The sequence below is a fragment of the Pleurodeles waltl genome, chromosome 1_2, assembly GCF_031143425.1.
Source record: "Pleurodeles waltl isolate 20211129_DDA chromosome 1_2, aPleWal1.hap1.20221129, whole genome shotgun sequence".
Lineage (NCBI taxonomy): Eukaryota > Metazoa > Chordata > Amphibia > Caudata > Salamandridae > Pleurodeles > Pleurodeles waltl.
The window spans coordinates 397,196,191-397,215,693 of record NC_090437.1 but is presented as its reverse complement, the minus strand read 5'-3'; the positions used below and the strand labels follow the sequence as shown (position 1 = coordinate 397,215,693).

Here is a 19,503-nt window from a genome sequence, read left to right as displayed (position 1 = left end):
GTCGTGCGTTCCGGTCCCGAAAAACACTCCGAGACCGTCGAGCCAGAAGACTTCAGATGGCGTCCGCGCCGACAGCCCACCGAGAGTTCGAGGAACAAGAAGAGGAAGGTACCTTCTCGATCCAAGACTCAGACTCCGAAGGATTCGACGATACACAAACCGTGAGTAAGACGTCGAAAACCACACAGAGGAAGATTTACAAGGCCCAGGGGACGCCACTGCCATCAGGCCATGGCTCCACCCATAAATTCGGTGACCGACCGTCGGCACCGAAAAAGGCCCAAACAGTGCCGAGATCGTCCGACTCCGGTCGAGACACCGGCACGCAGCCTTCTCGGGACCGAGAAAGTGCTGGAGACAAGCCTCGACACCGAGATGCCGGTGTGGACACGGCTCGACGCCGAGACAGCGGCACCGAAGAAGATCGACGCCGAGAGGTTTCGGCCCCGAAAAAGAAAAAAGTCACCTCGGAGCCGAAAAAACACGCAGACAGGGTTTCGATGCCGAAACAAACTGCAAGCGACCCAGCTTCAGGCTCTTATACAGAAGAGCACTCGCTAACCTCCCAAATGCAAAAGCATAGGTTTGAGGAAGAGCTACAATCAACTGATGTGGACCATACGCAAAAGCGTATTTTCATACAGCAGGGGACAGGAAAAATAAGCACCCTTCCCCCCCATTAGAAGAAAGAGAAGGTTGGAGTTCCAAACTGAACAGACACCACAACCAAAAGTGGTGAAAAGAGTTACCCCACCACCCTCTCCTCCGCCCGTGATTAACGTCTCACCAGCACAAACTCCATCACACTCCCCAGCTCACACCACCATAAGCCAGGGTGACCAAGATCAAGACGCATGGGACCTATACGACGCCCCAGTGTCAGATAACAGTCCGGAGGCATACCCTACGAAGCCATCTCCACCAGAGGACAGCACCGCGTATTCTCAAGTGGTGGCTAGAGCAGCAAAATTTCACAACGTAAGCCTCCACTCAGAACAGGTTGAGGATGATTTTTTATTCAACACACTCTCCTCCACCCACAGCTCATACCAAAGCCTGCCTATGCTCCCTGGTATGCTCCGGCACGCAAAAGAAATCTTCAAGGAGCTGGTCAAAGGTAGGGCTATCACACCAAGGGTGGAAAAAAAGTATAAGGCGCCTCCTACAGACCCGGTTTTCATCACTACACAGCTGCCACCAGACTCTGTCGTTGTAGGAGCAGCTAGGAAAAGGGCCAACTCCCACACATCTGGAGATGCACCACCCCCAGATAAAGAAAGCCGCAAGTTCGATGCAGCTGGTAAGAGAGTCGCAGCACAAGCTGCAAACCAGTGGCGCATCGCGAACTCCCAGGCACTACTTGCGCGCTATGACAGAGCCCACTGGGACGAGATGCAACATCTCATTGAACATCTGCCCAAGGACTTACAAAATAGGGCAAAACAAGTGGTTGAGGAGGGACAAACCATTTCCAACAACCAGATCCGCTCCTCCATGGACGCTGCAGATACAGCTGCACGGACAATTAATACATCTGTAACTATCAGAAGGCATGCATGGCTCCGAACGTCTGGATTTAAACCAGAGATTCAACAAGCAGTTCTCAATATGCCTTTTAACGAAAAAGAACTGTTCGGTCCAGAAGTGGACACAGCGATTGAGAAACTCAAAAAAGATACGGACACTTCCAAAGCCATGGGCGCACTCTACTCCCCGCAGAGCAGAGGCAATTACAGCACATTCCGTAAAACACCCTTTCGAGGGGGGTTTCGGGGTCAGAGCACACAAGCCAGCACCTCACAAGCAACACCGTCCAGTTACCAGGGACAGTATAGAGGAGGTTTTCGGGGACAATATAGAGGAGGGCAATTCCCTAGGAATAGAGGAAGATTTCAGAGCCCCAAAACCCCTACTACTAAACAGTGACTCACATGTCACTCACCCCCTCCACACAACACCAGTGGGGGGAAGAATAAGTCATTATTACAAAGCATGGGAGGAAATCACTACAGACACTTGGGTTCTAGCAATTATCCAACATGGTTATTGCATAGAATTTCTACAATTCCCTCCAAACATACCACCAAAAGCACAAAATTTGACAACACACCATTCCAATCTCCTGGAGATAGAAGTGCAGGCACTATTGCAAAATAATGCAATCGAATTAGTGCCAAACACACAAATAAACACAGGAGTTTACTCACTTTACTTTCTGATACCAAAGAAGGACAAAACGCTGAGACCAATCCTAGACCTCAGAGTAGTGAACACTTTCATCAAATCAGACCACTTTCACATGGTCACACTACAAGAAGTATTGCCATTGCTAAAACTACACGACTACATGGCAACTTTAGACCTCAAGGATGCTTATTTCCATATACCAATACACCCATCGCACAGGAAATACCTAAGGTTTGTATTCAAGGGAATACATTACCAATTCAAGGTACTGCCTTTCGGATTAACAACCGCACCAAGAGTCTTTACCAAATGTCTAGCGGTAGTCGCTGCACACATAAGAAGGCAGCAAATACATGTGTTCCCATATCTAGACGACTGGCTAATCAAGGCCCATTCGTTAATAGAGTGCTCAAATCACACAAATCATATCATACAAACCCTCTTCAAACTAGGGTTCACCGTCAATTTCACAAAATCCAAAATTCTGCCGCGCAAGGTACAACAATACCTGGGAGCCATAATAGACACATCAAAAGGAGTAGCCACTCCAAGTCCCCAAAGAATTCAAAATTTCAACACCATCATACAACGCATGTATCCAACACAAAGGATACAAGCAAAGATGGTACTACAACTCCTAGGCATAATGTCTTCATGCATAGCCATTGTCCCAAACGCAAGACTGCACATGAGGCCCTTACAACAGTGCCTAGCATCACAATGGTCACAAGCACAGGGTCACCTTCTAGATCTGGTGTTAATAGACCGCCAAACTTACCTCTCGCTTCTGTGGTGGAACAACATAAATTTAAACAAAGGGCGGCCTTTCCAAGACCCAGTGCCACAATACGTAATAACAACAGATGCTTCCATGACAGGGTGGGGAGCACACCTCGATCAACACAGCATACAAGGACAATGGAACGTACATCAAACAAAACTGCATATAAATCACCTAGAACTTCTAGCAGTTTTTCAAGCACTAAAAGCTTTCCAACCAATAATAGTTCACAAATACATTCTCGTCAAAACAGACAACATGACAACAATGTATTATCTAAACAAGCAAGGGGGGACGCACTCCACGCAGTTAAGCCTGCTAGCACAAAAGATTTGGCGTTGGGCAATTCACAACCAAATTCGCCTAATAGCACAATTTATACCAGGGATCCAAAATCAACTCGCAGACAATCTCTCTCGAGATCACCAACAGGTCCACGAATGGGAAATTCACCCCCAAATTCTGAACACTTATTTCAAACTCTGGGGAACACCTCAGATAGACTTGTTTGCGACAAAGGAGAACGCAAAATGCCAAAACTTCGCATCCAGATACCCACACAAACAGTCCCAAGGCAATGCCCTATGGATGAACTGGTCAGGGATATTTGCTTACGCTTTTCCTCCTCTCCCTCTCCTTCCTTACCTGGTAAACAAACTCAGTCAAAACAAACTCAAACTCATATTAATAGCACCAACTTGGGCAAGGCAACCCTGGTACACAACGCTGCTAGACCTATCAGTAGTACCCTGCATCAAATTGCCCAACAGGCCAGATCTGTTGACACAGCACAACCAAAAGATCAGACACCCAAATCCAGCATCGCTGAATCTAGCAATCTGGCTCCTGAAATCCTAGAATTCGGGCACTTACAACTTACCCAAGAATGTATGGAAGTCATAAAACAAGCCAGAAGGCCATCCACCAGGCACTGCTATGCAAGTAAATGGAAGAGGTTTGTTTGCTACTGCCATATTAATCAAATACAACCATTACACACAACTCCAGAACATGTAGTGGGTTACTTGCTTCACTTACAAAAATCTAACCTGGCTTTCTCTTCCATTAAAATACACCTTGCAGCAATATCTGCATACCTGCAGACTACCTATTCAACTTCCCTATATAAGATACCAGTCATTAAAGCATTCATGGAGGGCCTTAGGAGAATTATACCACCAAGAACACCACCTGTTCCTTCATGGAACCTAAATGTTGTCCTAACTAGACTTATGGGTCCACCTTTTGAACCCATGCACTCCTGCGAAATACAGTTCCTAACCTGGAAGGTGGCATTTCTCATCGCCATCACTTCCCTAAGAAGAGTAAGCGAGATTCAAGCGTTTACAATACAGGAACCTTTTATACAACTACACAAGAATAAGGTCGTCCTAAGGACCAATCCTAAATTTTTGCCAAAGGTTATTTCACCGTTCCATCTAAATCAAACAGTGGAACTTCCAGTGTTCTTTCCACAGCCAGATACCGTAGCTGAAAGGGCACTACATACATTAGATGTCAAAAGAGCATTGATGTATTACATTGACAGAACAAAAAACATCAGAAAGACTAAACAACTATTTATTGCATTTCAAAAACCTCATGCAGGAAACCCAATATCAAAACAAGGTATAGCCAGATGGATAGTTAAATGCATCCAAATCTGCTACCTTAAAGCTAAACGACAGCTGCCCATTACACCAAGGGCACACTCAACCAGAAAGAAAGGTGCTACCATGGCCTTTCTAGGAAACATCCCAATGCAAGAAATATGTAAGGCAGCCACATGGTTTACGCCTCACACATTCACCAAGCACTACTGTGTAGACGTGTTATCCGCACAACAAGCCACAGTAGGTCAAGCCGTATTAAGAACATTATTTCAGACTACTTCCACTCCTACAGGCTGATCCACCGCTTTTGGGGAGATAACTGCTTACTAGTCTATGCAAAACATGCGTATCTACAGCGACAGATGCCATCGAACTGAAAATGTCACTTACCCAGTGTACATCTGTTCATGGCATCAGTCGCAGTAGATTTGCATGTGCCCACCCGCCTCCCCGGGAGCCTGTAGCAGTTTGGAAGTTACCTTCAACTATTTATATATGTATCATCTCAACCTTAAATAGGTGCATACTTAGTCACTCCATTGCATGGGCACTATTACTACAATTCAACTCCTACCTCACCCTCTGCGGGGAAAAACAATCGAAGATGGAGTCGACGCCCATGCGCAATGGAGACAAAAGGAGGAGTCACTCGCTCCCGTGACTCGAAAGACTTCTTCGAAGAAAAACAACTTGTAACACTCCGGCCCAACACCAGATGGCGAGCTATTGCAAAACATGCAAATCTACTGCGACTGATGCCACGAACAGATGTACACTGGGTAAGTGACATTTTCATTACCCAGTAAGCATCTGTTCGTAGCATGTAGTGCTGTAGATTCACATGCGCCCTTCCTCCTCCCCAGATGCCTGTGGAGGCTCCAGTTACCTTATATTTTTATATACTTGTAGATATGTAGTTAGATATGCGTGGACATCTCTTTCTCTATACTTCCTCTACTCTCCTTTTCTCATCTGCCTATGAGAAAACAGTCTAACAAAGGAGTCAATGCCCATGCACAATATCACTGAGAAGAAGGTATCACTTGGGTCCTGTAACTTGGAAAATGCTACTTTGAAGAAAAACAACTTGCAATGCTCCGGACACAGTGCTGGGTGGAAGGAGTATGCACTATTTCAAAGTAAGGAATAGTATGCACAGAGTCCAAGGGTTCCCCGTAGAGGTAAGATAGTGTCAAAAAGAGATAATACTAATGCTCTATTTTGAGGTAGTGTGGTTGAGCAGTAGGCTTATCAAAGGAGTAGTGTTAAGCATTTGTTGTACATACACACAGACAATAAATGAGGAACACACACTCGGAGACAAATCCAGCCAATAGGTTTTGTTATAGAAAAATCTTTTCTTAGTTTATTTAAGAACCACAGGTTCAAATTGTACATGTAATGTGTCATTTGAAAGGTATTGCAGGTAAGTACTTTAGGAACTTTGAATAATTACAGTAGCATATATACTTTTCACATAAAACACAAATAGCTGTTTTAAAAGTGGACACAGTGCAATTTTCACAGTTCCTGGGGGAGGTAAGTTATTGTTAGTTTTAGCAGGTAAGTAAATCACTTACAAGTCTCAGGTTTGGGTCCAAGGTAGCCCACCGTTGGGGGTTCAGAGCAACCCCAAAGTTACCACACCCGCAGCTCAGGGCCGGTCAGGTGCAGAGGTCAAAGAGGTGCCCAAAACACATAGGCTTCAATGGAGAGAAGGGTGGTGCCCCGGTTCCCGTCTGCCAACAGGTAAGTACCCGCGTCTTCGGAGGGCACAGGGGGGTTTTGTAGGGCACCGGGGGGGACACAAGTCAGCACAAAAAGTACACCCTCAGCAGCGCGGGGGCGGCCGGGTGCAGTGTGCAAACACGCGTCGGGTTTTCAATGGTTTTCAATGAGAGACCCAGGGATCTCTTCAGCGGTGCAGGCAGGCAAGGGGGGGGCTCCTCGGGGTAGCCACCACCTGGGCAAGGGAGAGGGCCTCCTGGGGGTCACTCCTGCACTGAAGTTCCGATCCTTCAGGTGCTGGGGGCTGCGGGTGCAGGGTCTTTTCCAGCCGTTGGGATTTTAGAGTCAGGCAGTCGCGGTCAGGGGGAGCCTGGGGATTCCCTCTGCAGGCGTCGCTGTGGGGGCTCAGGGGGGACAACTTTGGTTACTCACAGTCTCGGAGTCGCCGGAGGGTCCTCCCTGAGGTGTTGGTTCTCCACCAGTCGAGTCGGGGTCGCCGGGTGCAGTGTTGCAAGTCTCACGCTTCTTGCGGGGAGTTGCAGGGGTCTTTAAATCTGCTCCTTCGAAACAAAGTTGCAGTCTTTTTGGAGCAGGGCCGCTGTCCTCTGGAGTTTCTTGTCTTTCTTGAAGCAGGGCAGTCCTCTGAGGATTCAGAGGTCGCTGGTCCTTTGGAAAGCGTCGCTGGAGCAGGTTTCTTTGGAAGGCAGGAGACAGGCCGGTAGGACTGGGGCCAAAGCAGTTGGTGTCTTCTGTTCTTCTTCTGCAGGGGTATTTCAGCTCAGCAGTCCTCTTCTTCTTGTAGTTTCAGGAATCTAAATTCTTAGGTTCAGGGAAGCCCTCAAATACTAAATTTAAGGGCGTGTTTAGGTCTGGGGGGTTAGTAGCCAATGGCTACTAGCCCTGAGGGTGGGTACACCCTCTTTGTGCCTCCTCCCAAGGGGAGGGGGTCACATTCCTATCCCTATTGGGGGAATCCTCCATCTGCAAGATGGAGGATTTCTAAAAGTTAGTCACTTCAGCTCAGGACACCTTAGGGGCTGTCCTGACTGGCCAGTGACTCCTCCTTGTTATTCTCATTATCTCCTCCGGCCTTGCCGCCAAAAGTGGGGCCGTGGCCGGAGGGGGCGGGCAACTCCACTAGCTGGAGTGCCCTGCGGTGCTGGGACAAAGGGGGTAAGCCTTTGAGGCTCACCGCCAGGTGTTGCAGCTCCTGCCTGGGGGAGGTGATAGCATCCCCACCCAGTGCAGGCTTTGTTTCTGGCCTCAGAGTGACAAAGGCACTCTCCCCATGGGGCCAGCAAAATGTCTCGGTTGTGGCAGGCTGCTGGAACCAGTCAGCCTACACAGATAGTCGGTTAAGGTTTCAGGGGGCACCTCTAAGGTGCCCTCTGGGGTGTATTTTACAATAAAATGTACACTGGCATCAGTGTGCATTTATTGTGCTGAGAAGTTTGATACCAAACTTCCCAGTTTTCAGTGTAGCCATTATGGTGCTGTGGAGTCCGTGTTTGACGGACTCCCAGACCATATACTCTTATGGCTACCCTGCACTTACAATGTCTAAGGTTTGGCTTAGACACTGTAGGGGCACAGTACTCATGTACTGGTGCCCTCACCTATGGTATAGTACACCCTGCCTTAGGGCTGTAAAGCCTACTAGAGGGGTGACTTATCTATACTGCATAGGCAGTGTGAGGTTGGCATGGCACCCTGAGGGGAGTGCCATGTCGACTTACTCGTTTTGTTCTCACCAGCACACACAAGCTGGCAAGCAGTGTGTCTGTGCTGAGTGAGGGGTCCCGAGGGTGGCATAAGATATGCTGCAGCCCTTAGAGACCTTCCCTGGCATCAGGGCCCTTGGTACCAGGGGTACCAGTTACAAGGGACTTACCTGGATGCCAGGGTGTGCCAATTGTGGAATCAAAAGTACAGGTTAGGGAAAGAACACTGGTGCTGGGGCCTGGTTAGCAGGCCTCAGCACACTTTCAATTCAAAACATAGCATCAGCAAAGGCAAAAAGTCAGGGGGTAACCATGCCAAGGAGGCATTTCCTTACATATAGCAATCAGATTGCCTTTTCATAAATTATGGTCCAGTGCAAACAGGCTTACCTTCTTCAAAACAGTCCCTTTCTGGATGGATAGTGTCCAGTGTAATTCTTTCATATCAGATAGATAGGAAATCCCTACCTGCTAGACCTAAAGCACATTCCTCATGTGGAAAGGCTGCTACCGTATCCTTTTGTAGAAATGTTCCCATTTTTGAAATATGTAAAGCTGCTACTTGGAGATTTGTTCATACCTGTACTAAATACTAATGTCTAGATTCAGACTCCACAATGGATACTCAAGTAGGGCAAGCTTCTTTGAGGAACTTCTTTGGGTGAATGTTAGAGATGTTTGTTTCTTATCCGTTTTATTTTTGGGATGGGCTTGCTATTCTATTCAGTTATTATAACTGTTGATGAGGATCCCCTGGAAGAAAATATCCCTTCCAGGAGAATGCTTCAAAGTCGTAAGCTACCCTTGCACACACCTCCCCAGACAGGAACTACTACAGCTCTTTACAGATTTTCTCCCACAATGCTCTAATTTCAGTAAAAAATGACCTTAACTAACAGGCATGATGGGATACAGGGTGTACTGTGAGGTTCTTAAAGCTCAGTGCCCTTTTTTCTCTCCTGCACTTAACTTTGCAGCCTATGATTTGTTTTATGAAGTCTTGCCATTTTTAGCTTTCCTTTAGGCCGCCAACATATATGTAAAGTTCTCTTGTACACAGAGTTATTTATAAATAAATATATGTATAATTGTTTTTAAAACATGCTCCTTGATCCCTGCGCGTGGATGGAACTATTTAGTGCTTATGACTTTGATGAGGATTCCCCTGGTAGGAGAACTAAGAATACAGGGGTGAAAATGTTCTTTTTGCAACATAATATGGATTATTGATTTCATGGGTGGCACCACCAGACCTTTCCCAGAGAAACAACATTATTGTGGATGATTAGCACACTTTTGAATAGAAGGTTTCAGTACTTTAAACTAAGAAAGAGAAAAAAAGCCTTTGAGATCATGCTGCGGTATGAGGAATCGTGAATTTTTGTTTGACATCAGAGAGGTCACCTTACAAGCTCTGTCTTTAATTTTGTTTTTTAATATTAGTAATGATTGTGGATCTTTTTTGTAGATGTCAGGGTAATGTCCATCATGTGGATCCATGACAGTGTTAGCGGTAAGAAAAAACAAAAAAGTGTATAACTCTAGTACTTATCCTACTTCTCCTTCGTCCTTGTGATCCACCACGTGTCACTTTTAATTGTATTGATGAATGTGTTCCATTTTGATTGTAGCGGGCATGGACCAATGCACACTCTTTTTGTGCTTCCACACAAACTGAGTTCTTGTCTACTTAACAAAGACCCTTCATTTGAGGGAATGGGGAGAAGGGAGCATGAAACAATGTGTTACCTTTAAGGTTTTAATCTAAAGTGAATCTGACTTGAAGCTACCTGACCCCACAGCAAATGACAGCAAAACATTGTAATGTAACTTAGCAGAGGTCCCCAGAGGGACTTCATTATTAGTATTCTGCAAGTTAGTGGCCATCACTTTTAACAGGTTTTTTTCTGTTTTGTAGAAAACTTGGTGGACCCATCGCATCTGAATCTTCAAAACAAACTAATGAAGACTCTGGCTTTGAAAATTAGCCGTACCCATTGTAACTCCTCCATTATAAGCACTGCAAAGATCATATTCTGACAGTTTTGCAGCTAAAACCTTCAAAGACTGTTAGAAGTTTTAAATATTTTTATTTGTAATTTGATGTTTTCAAGAAAATTGTGTTCATCCAACACCCCTGTTTTTGTGGGGTATTTTTTTTTTTTTTGGTGTTTGTGAACCAAAGCGTCCTTTCTTGGTTGTTTGTGCAGTACTGAAAAAAATACAGAGCTTTTTAAGTGTTAACTGTTGTACATGCAGGAAAACAAAAGTATTCTATGTTGCAAAGTGTAATTCTATGCTACTTGCATACTGTAGATTTAAGTGTGCAAGTTAAAAAGTAATGGTCCCAAGCATTCGGATAGTTTATTTTTAATATCAAACTGCTGCATACATTGTATGCATTTACCCTCTCCAGTACACTGACACTTTACATTGTTAATTAGTTTGTGTGGCATCAAAAAGCAGTTTCCTATTTTATTTCTTTATGGTTTTCTAGGTGTTCAAGTAACTTTTTATAGCAATGTTTTTAATTCCATATCATGTGTACACATTGTGTATTTGTGTTTTTTTTATAAAGAATTTGTTGTGATTTTGCAAAATTGTTGTATGGTGCAGGTTTAGCCTGAAGTGTAAATATAGATGTTTTACCACAAAACTATTGTTTTAGATCATTTAGTCTGTGTTTACTTGTATGACTGACTGTAGTAATTAGGTAATTTTTTTTTACACAGAAATAGGGTTGAGATGAAGTATGTATTGCTGTAAGTTTATCGGTTTAACGGTACCTTCCATGGATTAAAATGTCGTCACTCTTTGCTTGGGTTATTTCACCACCTTAACATACCAGTGTGCTGGTTATTAACTAACCTTCAACACAACTTATCTCTGGAGAGTGTTTACATAGTGATATTTTTTATGGATACTGAAATGCAGATACCTCTCCTTTTGAATTTCCCCAGGTGCCAGATAAGATCTGGAAACATTATCAAGCAAGTGCTTCTGTAGACCAACAGTTTGTCCCTACATACATCTGGGATGCAGAAGCTGGCTATGTAGTGTACCAATGTGAGGGGTCGCTATGGAGATAGTCCAGGCTACCCTTATTGGTTTTCAGGGGTTAAAAGTAATCATTCCAAAGGCTCTCTTTTCTGGTAGTGTGGGCGAGCAGATTTAACTTATCAGAGGGTAGTGCTAAAAATCTGTTGAACATAGAGACTCAATAAATGAGACACACACACACACACACACACACACAAGAAGAAACTCGAGACCAGTGTTTAGACAAATGAATGCTTTTTTATATAATGTATCGACTCCAGAAAAACTTGTAGGAAGTTGGCTCTCTATATACTATCTCAGTGAGAGATAGTGTGCACAGAGTCCAGGGGTTCCCCTTAGAGGTTGATAGTGGCAAAATTAGATAATACGAATGCTCTATTTGTGGTAGTGTGGTCCAGCAGTAGGCTTATCAGAGGGTAGTGTTTAGCATTTGTTGTACACACACAGGCAATAAATGCGAACACACACTCAAAGACTTAACTCCAGGCCAATATGTTTTTATATAGAAAAATATTATTCTCTTTATTTTAGAACCACAAGATTCAGAATTCAGGTAAGTACATAAATTGTAAGGTACTTGGCATAGGTAAATATGGAACTTTGAATTAAAACAGTAATGTACGCAGTTCGGGCAAAAATGGCAATAAGCTATTTTGAAAGTGGACACAGTGCAAAATTCAACAGTTCCTGGGGGAGGGAAGTATTGGTTCGTTTTTCAGGTAAGTAAGGCACTTAGAAGTTCAGTCTCCCGGGTTTTAGGCAGCCCATTGTTGGGGGTTCAAGTTAACCCCAAACACCCAGCAACACAGGTCCGGTCTGGTGCGGAGGTCAAAGTAGGGCCCAAATAGCATAGGCACCTATGGAGATCAGGGGTGCTCCGGTTCCAGTCTGCTAGCAGGTAAGTACCTGCTTCCTCGGGGAGCAGACCAGAGGGAGTTTTGTAGAGCACTGGGGGGGGTCACAAACAGGCACACAAAATACACCCTCAGCGGCACAGGGGCGGCCGGATGCAGTGTGCAGGTGTCGGGTTGTAGATAGAAATCAATGTAGAGATCTGGGGATCACTCTGGCAATTCAGGCAGGGCACAGGGGGGCTTCTCGGGACAGCCACCGACTGGGCAAGGATGAGGGCCTCCTGCTGGTCACTCCTGCACTGATAGTTGGTTTCTCTCGGGCCTTGTTGCTGCGGGTGCAGTGCTTCTTCCAGGCGTCGGGTTCCTTTGTTACCGAGCAGACGTGGTCCGGGGGAGCCTTTGGATTCTCTGCAGGCGTCGCTGTGGGAGTGCATGAAGGTCGTCTTGGGGTGTCCACGTCGTGGGAGTCGCCTGGGGGTCCTCTCTGCAGTGTTGGTTGTTATGGACACGAGCCGGGGGTGTCAGGTGCAGAGTGAGACTCCAGCCTCTGGAGTGAGGCTGGAGTCTCTTTAAAGTTTGTTTCTTTGTTGCAGTTTTGGACAGAGCTGCTGTCCAAGTTTCTTCCTTTAGGGACAGGTCAGTCCTCAGAGGTCACTGGTCCCGCTGGATGCATCGCTTTGCAGGTTCTCTCAGTCTGGAGACATGCCTGTATGGCTGGTACCAGGTCAATTGTCGTCTCCGTCGTCTCTGCGGTGCTTTCAGGTCAGCAGTCCTCCTTCTTGTTTCAGGTTGCAGGAATCTGTTTTCCTGGGTTCATGGTCGCCCCTAAATACTCAATTTAGGGGAGTGTTTAGGTCTTGGGGGCAGCAGCCAATGGCTACTGTCCTTGAGGGTGGCTACACCCTCTTTGTGCCTCCTCCCTGTGGGGAGGGGGCACATCCCTAATCCTATTGGGGGGAATCCAACAAAACAAGATGGAGGATTTCCTATGGCAGGGGTCGCCTCAGCTCAGGCCACCTTAGGGGCTGTCCTGACTGGAGGGTGGTGACTCCTTGTTTTTCTCATTATCTCCTCCGGACTTGCCGCCGAAACTGGGGGCTGTGGCCGAGGGGTGGGTATCTCCACTAGCTGGAGTGCCCTGGGGCATTGTAACACGAAGCCTCAGCCTTTGAGGCTCACTGCTAGGTGTTACAGCACCTGCAGGGGGAGGTGTGAAGCACCTCCACCCAGTGCAGGCTTTGTTTCTGGCCCTAGAGAACACAAAGGCTCTCACCCCAGGGGTTCAGAAACTTGTCTCAGTGTCAGACTGGCACAGACCAGTCAGTCCTGCACTGAAGGATTGGGTAAAATACAGAGGACATCTCTAAGATGTCCTCTGTGTGCATTCTTTTAATAAATCCAGCACTAGCATCAGTGTGGATTTATTATTTTGAGACGTTTGATATCAAACTTCCCCAGTGTTCAATGTAACCATTATGGAACTGTGTAGTTTTTGACAAACTCCCAGACTATATACTTAATACGGCTACACTGTACTTACAATGTCTAAGAATAGACTTGGACACTGTAGGGGGATATTGCTCATGCAGCTATGCCCTCACCTGTGGTATAGTGCACCCTGCCTTAGGGCTTTAAGGTCTGCTAGAGGGGTGACTTATATATGCCATAGGCAGTATGTTGTGTGCATGGCATCCTGAGGGGGATGCCATGTCGACTTTGCCTTTTCCTCCCCACCAACACACACAATCTGCAATGGCAGTGTTACATGTGTTAGGTGAGGGGTTCCTTGGGGTGGCATAACACATGCTGCAGCCCTCAGGGACCTTCCCTGGTCACAGGGCCTTGGTACCACTGGCACCTTTTACAAGGGACTTATCTGTGTGCCAGCGGTGTGACAATTGTGGAAACAATGGTACATTTTATGTGAAAGAAAACTGGTGCTGGGGCCTGGCTAACACTTCTTAGTCAAATCAGCATCATTATCAGGCAAAAGGTGGGGTGTAACTGCAACATGGAACCATTTTCCTACAGAACTTTAACAAAGGTAAATGCTATACAGTGTATTATCTTTTGCAAGTAAGTAACAGTTTTTACCAGGCCTCTAAAAAATCATAAAAATTTTACTAGTCCTGCAGGTCAAGTAGCTTGAATAATCTACTTGACCTAACTGTAATGTGTGTTCCTAGGCAAATATTGTATTTTTCAGACGCCTTTTTTTTCATTCTCACATATAAGTGCACCTTCAAATATGTCAGTTCAGCATTTCTGCTGTTAAAAAAAATGATCTTTTGTTTGATTAAATACACTGAACGTTGGTTCCATGTATAATAAATCTAGCCCACATATAGGGTGCACGTGATCCATGCATGACTTGCTTCTTCGTTTACGAATAGCTTTGTCATCAGGGCAGGAGTGTTTCTCAGTTTATGTTTAAACACTCACTTTTAATAAATATATTACTAAAGCATGATGTGGTAGCGCACACTCATTTACAGATAGTAAATGTCCAAAAACCTTCCCACTAACTTTACTGATAAAACTATATAGTGTATTAACAATAATCGCTGAAAATTGGGTTTCAGAAAGCATTTTCCATTTGCACATCACCAAGTAAAGTGTTTTGACTTTTTTTATCCTGTTAAAATATTTTTCTCATCACACAGAAGTACAAAAAATTGTCTTTCACAGCTTCTAAAATATACTTTGAAATGTTTGTAAAGTTGGCTTAGTTATATAAATGGTGTGTGTTAGGAAAAACCTGATACCAATAGCTTTTCATTTCACATAGATCAGACAGTTCACCTTACAAAATCCTGGCACTCCGCAGGCACAAGCAATAGTATTTGCATTGCAAGAAGATAAACTGACTTTTGACCTCCGTCTCAGAGCAAATGTGACAAGAATAAGATTTAAAGGCAGCTTAATTGCTAATTCAGTTTCTGACAGAACAGAACACCTGTTCTTTATCCACTCGCCCGAAGAGGCGAGTAGGATCTAAAAATAGCTCAACCTCATAAAATAAAACTCTCCATTGCGAGTGGTCGAGTAGATTTTTTGAGTGCACCTATACGTGGCAAAGTCCTAAAAGTACTTGTTCGATGGCATCTGTCGCTGTAGATACGCATGTTCTGCAATAGCTCGCCATCTGGTGTTGGGCCGGAGTGTTACAAGTTGTTTTTCTTCGAAGAAGTCTTTCGAGTCACGGGACCGAGTGACTCCTCCTTTTGTCTCCATTGCGCATGGGCGTCGACTCCATCTTCGATTGTTTTTTTTCCGCCATCGGGTTCGGACGTGTTCCTGTCGCTCCGAGTTTCGGAACGGAAAATTAGCTAATTTCGGAAGATTTTCGTCGGTATTGTTGCGTTCGGGATCGGCGTACTTAGATTCCACACCGCATCGAAGATCGAAGAGCTCCGGTGCCCTTCGGGGTAGTTTTTCGATCCTCCGTCGGGGCCTGGTCGGCCCGACCGCGTGCTGAAGAACGCCGATGGAACGGACCCCGTTCCGTTTCTGCCCCAAATGCCACAATAAGTACCCTTACACAGACCAACACTTGGTCTGCAACCTGTGCCTGTCACCTGAGCACAGCGAAGACACCTGCGAGGCCTGTCGTGCGTTCCGGTCCCGAAAAACACTCCGAGACCGTCGAGCCAGAAGACTTCAGATGGCGTCCGCACCGACAGCCCAACGGGAGTTCGAGGAACAGGAAGAAAAAGGTACCTTCTCGATCCAAGACTCAGACTCCGAAGGATTCGACGATACACAAACCGTGAGTAAGACGTCGAAATCCACTCAGAAGAACATTTACAAGGCCCAGGGGATGCCACTGCCACCAGGCCATGGCTCGACCCATAAATTCGGTGACCGCCCGTCGGCACCGAAAAAGGCCCAAACAGTGCCGAGATCGTCCGACTCCGGTCGAGACACCGGCACGCAGCCTTCTCGGGACCGAGAAAGTGCTGGAGACAAGCCTCGACACCGAGATGCCGGTGCCGACACGGCTCGACGCCGAGACAGCGGCACCGAAACAGATCGACGCCGAGAGGTTTCGGCCCCAAAAAAGAAAAGTCACCTCGGAGCCGAAAAAACACGCAGACAGGGTTTCGATGCCGAAACAAACTGCAAGCGACCCAGCTTCAGGCTCTTATACAGAAGAGCACTCGCTAACCTCCCAAATGCAGAAGCATAGGTTTGAGGAAGAGCTGCAAGCAACTGATGTGGACCATACGCAAAAGCGTATCTTCATACAGCAGGGGACAGGAAAAATAAGCACCCTTCCCCCCATTAGGAGAAAGAGAAGGTTGGAGTTCCAGACGGAACAAACACCACAACCAAAAGTGGTGAAAAGAGTTACCCCACCACCCTCTCCTCCGCCTGTGATTAACGTCTCACCAGCACAAACTCCATCACACTCCCCAGCTCACACCACCATGAGCCAGGGTGACCAAGATCAGGACGCATGGGACTTATACGACGCCCCAGTGTCAGATAACAGCCCGGAGGCATACCCTACGAAGCCATCTCCACCAGAAGACAGCACCGCGTATTCTCAAGTGGTGGCTAGAGCAGCACAATTTCACAACGTAAGCCTCCACTCAGAACAGGTCGAGGATGATTTCTTATTCAACACCCTCTCCTCCACCCACAGCTCCTACCAAAGCCTGCCTATGCTCCCTGGTATGCTCCGGCACGCAAAAGACATCTTTAAGGAGCCGGTCAAAAGTAGGGCAATCACACCAAGGGTGGAAAAAAAGTATAAGGCGCCTCCTACAGACCCGGCTTTCATCACTACACAGCTGCCACCAGACTCTGTCGTTGTAGGAGCAGCTAGGAAAAGGGCCAACTCTCACACATCTGGAGATGCACCACCCCCAGATAAAGAAAGCCGCAAGTTCGATGCAGCTGGTAAAAGAGTCGCAGCACAAGCTGCAAACCAGTGGCGCATCGCGAACTCACAGGCACTACTTGCGCGCTATGACAGAGCCCACTGGGACGAGATGCAACATCTCATTGAACATCTGCCCAAGGACTTACAAAATAGGGCAAAACAAGTGGTTGAGGAGGGACAGACCATTTCCAACAACCAGATCCGCTCCTCCATGGACGCTGCAGATACAGCTGCACGGACAATTAATACATCTGTAACTATCAGAAGGCATGCATGGCTCCGAACGTCTGGATTTAAACCAGAGATTCAACAAGCAGTTCTCAATATGCCTTTTAATGAAAAAGAACTGTTCGGTCCAGAAGTGGACACAGCGATTGAGAAACTCAAAAAAGATACGGACACTGCCAAAGCCATGGGCGCACTCTACTCCCCGCAGAGCAGAGGGAATTACAGCACATTCCGTAAAACGCCCTTTCGAGGGGGGTTTCGAGGTCAAAGCACACAAGCCAGCACCTCACAAGCCACACCGTCCAGTTACCAGGGACAGTATAGAGGAGGTTTTCGGGGACAATATAGAGGAGGGCAATTCCCTAGAAATAGAGGAAGATTTCAAAGCCCCTACTACTAAACAGTGACTCACAGGTCACTCACCCCCTCCACACAACACCAGTGGGGGGAAGAATAGGTCATTATTACAAAGCATGGGAGGAAATCACTACAGACACTTGGGTTCTAGCAATTATCCAACATGGTTATTGCATAGAATTTCTACAATTCCCTCCAAACATACCACCAAAAGCACAAAATTTAACAACACACATTCCAATCTCCTGGAGATAGAAGTGCAGGCACTATTGCAAAAGAATGCAATCGAATTAGTGCCAAACACACAAATAAACACAGGAGTTTACTCACTGTACTTTCTGATACCAAAGAATGACAAAACACTGAGACCAATCCTAGACCTCAGAGTAGTGAACACTTTCATCAAATCAGACCACTTCCACATGGTCACACTACAAGAAGTATTGCCATTGCTAAAACTGCACGACTACATGGCAACTTTAGACCTCAAGGATGCTTATTTCCATATACCAATACACCCATCGCACAGGAAATACCTAAGGTTTGTATTCAAAGGAATACATTACCAATTCAAGGTACTGCCTTTCGGATTAACAACCGCACCAAGAGTCTTTACCAAATGTCTAGCGGTAGTCGCAGCACACATAAGAAGGCAGCAAATACATGTGTTCCCATATCTAGACGACTGGCTAATCAAGGCCCATTCGTTAATAGAGTGCTCAAATCACACAAATCATATCATACAAACCCTCTTCAAGCTAGGGTTCACCGTCAATTTCACAAAATCCAAAATTCTGCCACGCAAGGTACAACAATACCTGGGAGCCATAATAGACACATCAAAAGGAGTAGCCACTCCAAGTCCACAAAGAATTCAAAATTTCAACACCATCATACAACGCATGTATCCAACACAAAAGATACAGGCAAAGATGGTATTACAACTCCTAGGCATGATGTCATCATGCATAGCCATTGTCCCAAACGCAAGACTGCACATGAGGCCCTTACAACAATGCCTAGCATCACAGTGGTCTCAAGCACAGGGTCACCTTCTAGATCTGGTGTTAATAGACCGCCAAACTTACCTCTCGCTTCTGTGGTGGAACAACATAAATTTAAACAAGGGGCGGCCTTTCCAAGACCCAGTGCCACAATACGTAATAACAACAGATGCTTCCATGACAGGGTGGGGAGCACACCTCGATCAACACAGCATACAAGGACAATGGAACGTACATCAAACAAAACTGCATATCAATCACCTAGAACTTCTAGCAGTTTTTCAAGCACTAAAAGCTTTCCAACCAATAATAGTTCACAAATACATTCTCGTCAAAACAGACAACATGACAACAATGTATTATCTAAACAAGCAGGGGGGGACGCACTCCACACAGTTAAGCCTGCTAGCACAAAAAATTTGGCATTGGGCAATTCACAACCAAATTCGCCTAATTGCACAGTTTATACCAGGGATACAAAATCAACTCGCAGACAATCTCTCTCGAGATCACCAACAGGTCCACGAATGGGAAATTCACCCCCAAATTCTGAACACTTATTTCAAACTCTGGGGAACACCTCAGATAGACTTGTTTGCGACAAGGGAGAACGCAAAATGCCAAAACTTCGCATCCAGATACCCACACAAACAATCCCAAGGCAATGCCCTATGGATGAACTGGTCAGGGATATTTGCTTACGCTTTTCCTCCTCTCCCTCTCCTTCCTTACCTGGTAAACAAACTCAGTCAAAGCAAACTCAAACTCATATTGATAGCACCAACTTGGGCAAGGCACCCCTGGTACACAACGCTGCTAGACCTATCAGTGGTACCCTGCATCAAATTGCCCAACAGACCAGATCTGTTGACACAGCACAACCAAAAGATCAGACACCCAGATCCAGCATCGCTGAATCTAGCAATCTGGCTCCTGAAATCCTAGAATTCGGGCACTTACAACTTACCCAAGAATGTATGGAAGTCATAAAACAAGCAAGAAGGCCATCCACCAGGCACTGCTATGCAAGTAAATGGAAGAGGTTTGTTTGCTACTGCCATATTAATCAAATACAACCATTA

General features: G+C 45.9%; 1 protein-coding gene across 6 annotated transcripts in view; it reads left to right on the top strand.

Moving 5' to 3' along the window:
* PSIP1 (PC4 and SRSF1 interacting protein 1) overlaps positions 1 to 10,686 on the top strand; it is a 524,703-nt gene extending 514,017 nt beyond the window's left edge. For 4 of the 6 annotated variants that reach the window (XM_069240070.1, XM_069240030.1, XM_069240039.1 and 1 more), the window contains one exon: positions 9,949 to 10,686. In XM_069240070.1, the coding sequence (XP_069096171.1) occupies positions 9,949 to 10,070 (122 nt within the window). In that variant the 3' untranslated portion in view covers positions 10,071 to 10,686. Of the gene's footprint in view, positions 1 to 9,498; positions 9,544 to 9,948 lie in introns of all 6 variants that reach the window. The other 2 variants (XM_069240049.1, XM_069240059.1) reach the window with 1 other exon arrangement.
* The last annotated feature ends 8,817 nt before the right edge of the window (positions 10,687 to 19,503 follow it).